The 9,191-nt window shown below is 35.3% G+C and overlaps 1 protein-coding gene across 2 annotated transcripts; it reads left to right on the top strand.

The window, feature by feature from the left end:
• Positions 1-4,607: 4,607 nt before the first annotated feature.
• LOC117928806 (auxin response factor 18) lies at positions 4,608-8,739 on the top strand. 2 transcript variants are annotated; one of them, XM_034848823.1, is made up of 4 exons: positions 4,608-4,738; positions 5,829-6,963; positions 7,477-8,381; positions 8,482-8,739. In XM_034848823.1, the coding sequence occupies exons 2-4, from the start codon at positions 5,878-5,880 to the stop codon at positions 8,540-8,542; spliced, it is 2,052 nt and encodes a 683-aa protein (XP_034704714.1). In that variant the 5' UTR covers positions 4,608-4,738; positions 5,829-5,877; the 3' UTR covers positions 8,543-8,739. The 2 variants fall into 2 exon arrangements, with proteins under 2 accessions (XP_034704714.1, XP_034704713.1); XM_034848822.1 differs by lacking the exon at positions 4,608-4,738 and adding an exon at positions 4,749-5,297.
• The last annotated feature ends 452 nt before the right edge of the window (positions 8,740-9,191 follow it).

Below are 9,191 nucleotides of genomic sequence, written 5' to 3' on the forward strand. Positions count from 1 at the left end.
TTTTAAAAATTGTCTAACACCTAATCATTTTTCTAAACACTTTTTAAATCAAAAGTGTTTCCTAAAATTACGGTCAAACGACCTCTATCTATTAAAGGTGTATATATAGGAATTAATTTTACAGTTGAAAATTATATATTTAAAATACTTTTGATTAAAAATAAATATAATTTTGATTGAATATAAATTTCATTGGGAAGAGTCTTTGACGTTATGGCAGGCACATTATTATTTAATTAAAATTTTAAATATAATAAATTCTCAAACATAAACTAATTCATATAATAAAAATAATTAACCTTTTTTTATATATTCTTCTTCTATTGCCAAAAGTCTAAATCATCATCAACAAAGACAAGCAATGATTTCTATGTGAGAAAATGTAAGACCATTGTCAAAAGTTCTACTTATGCAATGTGAAAAGTTGTCTTTCAACTTAGATTCTAATCGTGATGTTTAAGTACTCTTTAGGGTAAAATATATTTAATAAAATAATTTAATAGCAAATTAACTATACTTAAAAGTCAAAATTAGCTTAAATTAAAAAAATATATTATTATTATTTTATTCAAAATAGCTTTGTCATTTCATTACCTAAAATTCTTAACTACTTGTGGAATGTCCACTATAGTGACACATTCACTCTTTTCTCCCTTGTTTTTTCAAATTCAATAATTTCGAAAAATATTTAAGGTAGTTTTACCATAACATACTTGAAATAAGAATTATAGTAAGTTTAAAACTAATATTTATTATTTGATTATTACTTTAAGTATTAACGTTATTTGATAAAATTAATTTAAAATTTATTTTAAATCATCAAATTTGACATATTTATCTCATAAATTGTAATTAAGATAAAGGAGGTCGAGTAACCATTCGTAGCATAGTAAAAGAGATCCTGAAAATAATTAGGACAAATACAGATAAAAAAAGTAAAATGAAAATGTAAATTTAAGAAAAAATTAATTAATTTTATTACTTAAGGTCATTTATGACTTGAAGTCAGGTCATTACGTTATTTTACCAAACATATTTAATTTATTTAATAACTTAAATTAAGTTATTAAGTTGGTTTATTTAACACCTAGTATGTTTGATTCTTAAAGTATTATAAAAAAATACTAAAAAAATCAAATATAATTAAAATTAGTTAAAAAAATAAACAAATATATAAAAATAATTTTTAAATTTTAAATATAATTTTTTATTTTCTTTTTCTTTGTCTTTTCTTTCAATTTTTCTGATAACCAAAACCTAGCCTTACTTGATTTAGCAAATGGCACCTAAGTGTTTACAATTACATCTTTTTATCTCAAGCCAATTGCAAGGCATGCATCCACTTCCAAACCAATTTAGTCATGAGCCATAAAAACAATACCAAAATGCAAATAGCTCTTATTAGACTATGGATTCAGCCTCATTGGGAGACATGGGAACAACCCCTAAATGTCTAGCCTAAGAAACATTAAATTTTGGACATCATTAAAACCCAAGTACAAGGGTTTTAAAATCCAATGTCTTTTGGTTTATAAATCAATGAATTAAAAGTAACAAAATTAACAAACCCATATGGCCTTCATACCCAAAGTAATGAAATTGAAAGGATTCATTGATTGTGGTTTAGGTAAAGAGTAATGGCATGTGATGAATTTTATAGTCTTTAGTAAAATCATTTGTAACAAACTTTTAACTCCATGTGGTAGGATGCTTGTCATTTTCTAATGCCACCATTTCACACTCCCAAATTTCAATCATTATGTGTCATAAAAGCCATGGACCATTTCAATTATTCTAGGCCTCCAACCATGTTTTTCTCACCCCACATCCTATCATAATGTTAAAAGTTTTCTTTAGTTTTTATTAATATTGGTGAGATTTACAAAGACAAGTAACACCTTACCTCCAAGTCATAAAGGAGATGATGATGTTGCATCTTATTCACAAAATTTGAAATAATTAAAATGATAAAAAAAAAAAAAACAAAAAAAACAAAACCAACTTTTCTTGGGTATTGCTTTACTTTAAAATAGGTTAAAAGTTTTGTTTCTTTTAAAAAAAAAATCATTATACTTTTGCCGTGTCTAAAATTTTGTCCAATTGTCAATATCATGAGTAAGAATGAGAAATCTTAGTTCATCTTATGTAATAAGCTTCAATAATTTTGTCTGAACCTTAAAACAATTCCTTAGTATGAGAACAAGTGATTCTGGTAAACTATTGACCGATAAAAGTATCCCATCTTATTATAAAATACTTTCAAAAAAACACATTTGTTCATTATATAATTTTATTTTTCAAATATATAATAAAAAGTTGTTTTTGTTTTAAGACGGGTTGTTATAAACACTGTCATAATTCAAATTTCATGTAATTATTAGTATTATGAGCCTCGACTAGAATAGTAAGTCTATTATATATAGTGAGTTTCGCTAATTATAATAAAAACATTTTAAATGATTTCATTCATGTTTTTATGAATTTACAAATTTTTTCTTTCTTTCTTTTCATCGTACTTTTTAATAATCGCATGATGCCTAACATTCTTTTATACAAAGACAAATAACAATAAAGAACCTAACATTCCTTCATACAAAGACAAATAATATTGAGAAGTTACAACATGAGGGATGATATTAAAGTCAAAAGTTAGAAGGGGCTTTAACTTATTGTGTAACTTGGCTTTGAAAACATGTCAAAAATTACATTTCTTTAAAGTGATGTTTTCCACCAAGAAGAATATAATAAAGTGGGAAAAAAGTGAAAAATAGGGTGAAGGGTGTCACAATCCAAGATGGTCCATATTGAAGGGTAAGGGTGGGGGTTTAAGAAAGACAACCACAAGACAATCCCATTTGAGCCTAAGAAAGAGGTGGGGGGAGGGAGAGGAGTGGTGTGAAGAGGAAGCAAAAGGGCACCCAACAACACTTGAAAGTTGAAATGAAAGGTGAAGTTGTTGGAGATGAGTTGGAGGGAGATGGGGATGGGCATGGATGTCCTTATCTATGTTTGTTTTATTTCATCTCCACATTCCACAACTGTTCCTATCCTCAACCATTCTCCTCCATTTGTGGCCAAACCCTTTCTCTTGTTGGAGGGTCTCTTTCTTTAATGCTTGTGAAATTCCTTGGAATGTCTGATAATTTTCTTTTATTTTTTATTTGGGTTTTTTATTTTTATTAAATGAGAGAGGGAAAGTGTTGAAAGGACATCGGAAAATGACCTTATTTGATACTATTTTTCTATTTCAAGTTCCATATACATCTATTCAGGGTTAATCCATTGATATTTCGGGATAAATACACCCAACAACTATCGATATCAAGTTTCGTCAATTAACATCTTCATAAATTTATGAAGATTTTTTATCAAAATATTTCAAATAGCTATGTTTAACAATTCCTTAAAAACTAAATTTTATTCTTTAAAAAATAAAACTTATAAATAAAATATATTTATAAGGAATGACGAAATTTTAAAACCTGGTTTAATATATTTACACTAAACCTCAATGAATGAACCCATTTATTTAATATAAGAACATAAAAATAAAATAATTTATATATGAAATAATAAAAAGGAATACGAGATTTTAATATGATTTGATAATAACTTTTCTTATTTTATAAGAAAATATAAAATATTAATATCAATTAAAAATTTTAGTCATTTTCTAAAACTTTAAATCTCATTTTGATTTTTAGAGAAGGAATTCAAAATGACACATTAATTAAGAGACGTGTAAAGGTAAGTTTGGATGGACCGACCAAGGTCATGAATTCATAGTCGGCTGCCGAATCATTCTGGCACTTTGCATTCAAACCACATATCATTATCAAATTAACTCTAGTCTAAGCCCCTTACCAAGTGAATTCTTCTTTATGTACACATTACCGTAGTGTTCAAAAGGGTAAATCGGTAATTCCATGTCAAAAAGGCATGGCGTTGTTTCTTTTCACAGATTTTGTCCTCTTTCGTCTTTTCCCTCAGCCCATTACTGCGACCAGATCTTTCACCACCCGACAAAAAACTGGGGATCGCCGTGGTTAATCAAACCAAACTCTGGTTAGCCGGAGAGTTAGGGCCTCCGACAACAACAACATTGACTCTTAACCACGGTTAATCCATCTGGGTTAGGATATGCCTTGATTTCAGTGCAGCGCGTGACCCTCGCCATCTTGAAATAATATCGCGATATGTCATGTCATATGAAGGCCCGAATCCTCCGCTTGGTTGTTTCACGTTCCTAAAATTAATATTATTAAATAAATAAATTCTCTCTTTTTTTTTAAAAAAAAAAAAGATTAATAAATCACAGCCAGTTGTCCAACTGGCGAACCACTTTTACAACCAATTCTTAAAATTAATTAAAAAAAAATCTAAAATATTATATTTTTTTTGGTGATAATATTCGGGCAACGGTTTGCGTTAGTGTGGGATAGTCCGAAACACGCGCTTGAGAAGGGAAGTGGAGAGTGAGGAGTGAGGAGTGAGGAGGAGGGTAGTGTGAGAGTAGGGTTTAGAAGGGGGAGGAGAGTAGGGGAGAGATATGGGGGAAAGGGTGAAACCGTGAAAGAGATAAAATTGGGATTGGGTTTGGAATTATGCGATGGAAATGAAAACATCTTGTCCTAAATAAATGCAATTTAAAATTTTGGTGTTTGGAGGATAGTGTCAAATCTCTCTCTTTCGCTCACTGTTACAGAGACTACAGTCTGGTCGGCAACGAAGCTTTCAGGTGTGTCTGTGTACTGTTACATTTCTCTGCTTATAATCTCTGACACTTCTATACCACACACCCATCTTTCCATTTCTCCCTCTCTCTCTCTCTCTCTCTCTCTCTCTCTCTCTCTCTCTCTGCTTCCGCTCAACCTTTTCTAGGAAGTAGAAACAAACCCAGTGCAAGAATATCGAGATGGAATTCCGAATTCTTTCGATTTGGGATGAATCTTGGCGGGCGCTGGGAAGTGCAAAGGTTTTCCTTTCGATTTGCGGTTGAGTTGCTGGAATGGAGAGAGCTGAAGGGTGTGTGCGTGTTTGGTGGTGAGGATTGTGGACTGCGGAGACTTTTTTTTTTTTCCTCCCTTGGAATTAGGGTTTGTTTTTTCTGGTGGTGCTGAATGAGGGTGTGATAGTTTCGGCTTAGAATTGTTTCGTATCGGAGGATTTGTCTGTGTTTAGGGTTTTTAATTTTTGGGGAAACTTGGAGAGTGTTCTTCAAGGAGTCTGTTTGTTCCTTGCATTCGTTGATTTGAGGCTTTTCGTATTCAATTCGGGAGACAGAAGGACAGAGGGAGGTAAGAGATTGTTGCTTTTGGTAGTGTTTTTTGGTACGAAAATTGTTGAATGCTTTGATCGGTATGTAGCTGAGAAATTTTAGGCTAGGAAAAGAGAAGAATATAGAATGGAATATGAATCTTATCTTTTTCTGTTATATTCGATTAAAGAAATATGAAAAAGTCACCTCTACTTAGCTATCTAGTTGTTCTAGGCTCCGCAAAGTAGAGGTCTAAAATAATGAAAAATCTGAAATTCTAAATTTAATTTCCTTTTCTACATTTTCTTGGCACCCAAACAGTGTCGGAAAATTTTCTTTGTCTTTTTGTGTCTGTCGGTTTTCCTCTGTTTGTTTACTGAGAAAAACGAGAACAGAAGTTGAATCTTATGTGTTTATTTATTACTTTTGAAAGATGTATCAAGACACCTCGGCCTAAGCCAAATACTAACACTTTGATTTCATTTCTTTTCCTACATTTCCTCATTCACAAAGGGGAGCACTATTATTATGAATTTGTTTGCCTGAAGCTTGTAATCTTATTATTCTGCAGCATTTACTGAAAAGCAATAAAGGAACAAGGATTTGTGTGTTTTATTTTGATGATCAGTCTTATGGATCCCATGAAGGAGTTGGACAAGTGCTTGGATCCTCAATTATGGCATGCCTGTGCAGGAGGAATGGTGCATATGCCATCCCTTAATTCTAGGGTCGTCTACTTCCCTCAGGGCCATGCTGAACACGCCTATGGGAATGTGGATTTTGGGAATCCCCGGATTCCCCCGCTTGTCCTCTGCAGAGTATCTGCTGTAAAATACTTGGCGGATCCAGAGTCAGATGAGGTTTATGCCAAGATAAGGTTGATTCCATTGAGAAACACTGAGGGTGAAACGGAAGATGATGTGTTAATGGGAGGCAATGGAATTGAGGCTCCTGAGAAACCAGCTTCTTTTGCAAAGACCTTGACACAGTCTGATGCAAATAATGGTGGAGGTTTCTCCGTCCCTCGTTACTGTGCTGAGACGATCTTTCCACGCTTGGATTACTCAGCAGACCCGCCTGTCCAAACTATCCTTGCAAAGGATGTACATGGTGAGACTTGGAGGTTTCGGCATATCTATAGGGGAACTCCACGACGCCATCTTTTAACAACAGGATGGAGCAACTTTGTAAACAAGAAGAATCTTGTTGCAGGGGACTCGATTGTGTTCTTGAGAGCAGAAAATGGGGATCTCTGTGTTGGAATTCGGCGGGCAAAGAGGGCTGGCTGTGGACCTGAGTCTCCATCTGGTTGGAACCCAGCATCTGGAAATGGTACCTCTCCATATAGGGGATATTCTGGGTTCTTGAGGGAGGATGAGAATAGGCCGATATTAACACATTCCAATGCGGGATTCAGGGGAAAGGGAAGAGTAAGGGCTGAATCTGTTGCTGAAGCTGCAACACTTGCTGCGAATGGCCAGCCCTTTGTTATTGTTTACTATCCACGTGCAAGCACTCCTGAGTTTTGTGTGAAGGCCTCATCTGTGAGAGCGGCAATGCAGATCCAGTGGTGTCCTGGAATGAAGTTCAAAATGGCTTTTGAAACCGATGATTCTTCTCGGATTAGCTGGTTCATGGGAAACATTTCTTCTGTTCACGTTAATGACCCCATTCGCTGGCCTAATTCTCCATGGCGGCTTCTTCAGGTACCTTTTCCCCCAACCGGTTCAGTTGGAATAATGTTTTCTTTAAACTCTCAATGACTTCTAGCGTGCCTTATTCTCCATTTTTCACTAGCTTAAATCTTTGTTGGTTCTTAACTTATGGTTTTTTTGTCCCCTCCTGAGAATGGTTAAATTTGAGGATTACTTGCTATTTATTCTTGATCTTGTTCTCTATTTTCACCAACTTGAATTACTGTTGTTTCAGAATTTATGTCTTTTTTTTTGGCTAAATTTGGGGATTATAGATCCTTGTCATGCATGGTTAGTAGGATTAGTATGGAAAATCCAAAGTGCCTTTTTCCCATATGTGCATGGTCCTAAGTATATCGACTTTCAGAATCAATGTGCCAGTAAATCTAATGGCGTTTGGCCTAAAATTTCCTTGTTTCTCCTTTTGGTAACTTAGTTTTGTCATGCCTAACTTCAAGGTTCTGGAATATGAGATTCAGAAAATAGTCAGCTCACATTTAAATACACTGTAAATTGATCTTGCAGGTAACATGGGATGAGCCAGATTTACTCCAGAATGTGAAGCGAGTTAACCCCTGGTTGGTTGAATTGGTGTCACACGTGCCCTCTATCCATCTATCCCCCTTCTCACCACCAAGAAAGAAGTTGCGGCTTCAACAACAGTCAGAATTCCCCCTAGTTGGCCAAATTCCAATGCCATCATTTTCCAGCAACGCCCTCAGGCCAAGCAGCCCCTTGTGTTGTATATCTGACAACATTCCTGCAGGCATACAGGGAGCCAGGCATGCTCAATTCGGACTATCTTCATCAGATCTCCATTTCAACAAACTGCAGTTGGGTCTGTTTCCACTTGGTTTACAGCAGCAGCTTGATCAGACTGCCCCACCTTCCAGTATTCTTAGTGGGAATACCATGAGCAACCATGAGAACAATGAAAATATTTCTTGCTTGCTTACAATTGGAAATTCCACACAGAACTCGAAGAAAAATAATGAAATAAAGGCACCTTATTTCTTCCTCTTTGGTCAACCTATTCTCATTGAGCAGCAGGTTTCTCAGAGCTGCTCTGGTGATACAGCTGGAATCAGTTCATCAGATGGAAATCCAGAGAAAACGCCAAATTTCTCAGACGGTTCTGGATCTGCATTTCACCAGAATGGCCCACAGGAGAGCTCCTCGGATGAAGGGCTCCTCACTTGGTACAAAGATCACCAAAAAACTAATCTTGGCCTGGAGACTGGTCACTGCAAGGTGTTCATGGAATCAGAGGATGTGGGTCGGACTCTTGATCTGTCAATACTTGGTTCATATGAAGAACTCTATAGAAAGTTGGCCAACATGTTTGGCATAGAAAGAGCTGAGATGCTGAGCAATGTACTCTACCGGGATGAGGCGGGCATTGTTAAGCACATTGGAGATGCACCCTTTGGGTAAATATCTTCAATCTTTATGTTGTGATCCTTTCCAATTAGTTTTTGAAACTTAAGCTCTATGAGATATCTGACTTCTTTCCTTTGGTGCCATTTGCAGTGAGTTTTTGAAGACAGCAAGAAGGCTAACAATTCTGGCCGACTCGGCAGCAACACCCTAGGGAGGTAGAAGACTAGGTGACTTTTATTAAATGTACAGAGCCAACAATCTCAGTTTAATTTTGTTTTGGTTTTGGCTTTTGGGAGTTATGGGAGAAGCCCGCTTTCATCCGATTTTGCAATATCATAGCTCGTGACTTGTTAGCCCAGCTTAAATTTGGTCTCTAAATGAACTGACTCCTTATTGCTAGTTCAAACACTTGCCTTCAATCCCACATAATACGGATATGAAATTCTTTCTGCAGGACACATCATAAGGGTTGCAGAATTGTTGAAAAAGACCGATAACCCTTTTCCACAGGAACATGCTAAATCTATATGCTAAGAAGGAAAAGTTTTCAGTTTGATTGAGAAGAGACATTAATCAGCTGGTGCTTCTATAAGTCAAGATGAATTATCTTCTCAGAGTCTATCCATCCATGGTGGTCTTTGTCCTTCTCACTAAGCTGAGAGATGGGAGTATTTCCTGCTGAATATATATAGAACATGGAAATTTCTCAATGGAGCAGGCATAGTTGGTTTCTCATCTTTACCCAAGGCATCAACCATGCCTATGTTTAGGGTGGTCACATGGATTGGCCAATTTTGCCTTTAACAATTCAAGACCTGGATTTCATTATAAAATAGAACACAGATTGAGATCCTGCCAGG

The sequence above is a fragment of the Vitis riparia genome, chromosome 13, assembly GCF_004353265.1.
Source record: "Vitis riparia cultivar Riparia Gloire de Montpellier isolate 1030 chromosome 13, EGFV_Vit.rip_1.0, whole genome shotgun sequence".
Lineage (NCBI taxonomy): Eukaryota > Viridiplantae > Streptophyta > Magnoliopsida > Vitales > Vitaceae > Vitis > Vitis riparia.

Coding starts and splice junctions, on each gene's coding strand:
- LOC117928806 (XM_034848823.1), top strand. CDS start 5,878: ATGATCAGTCTTATGGATCCCATGAAGGAGTTGGACAAGTGCTTGGAT. Junction 6,964..7,476: donor CTCCATGGCGGCTTCTTCAG/GTACCTTTTCCC, acceptor TTGATCTTGCAG/GTAACATGGGATGAGCCAGA. Junction 8,382..8,481: donor ATTGGAGATGCACCCTTTGG/GTAAATATCTTC, acceptor TGCCATTTGCAG/TGAGTTTTTGAAGACAGCAA.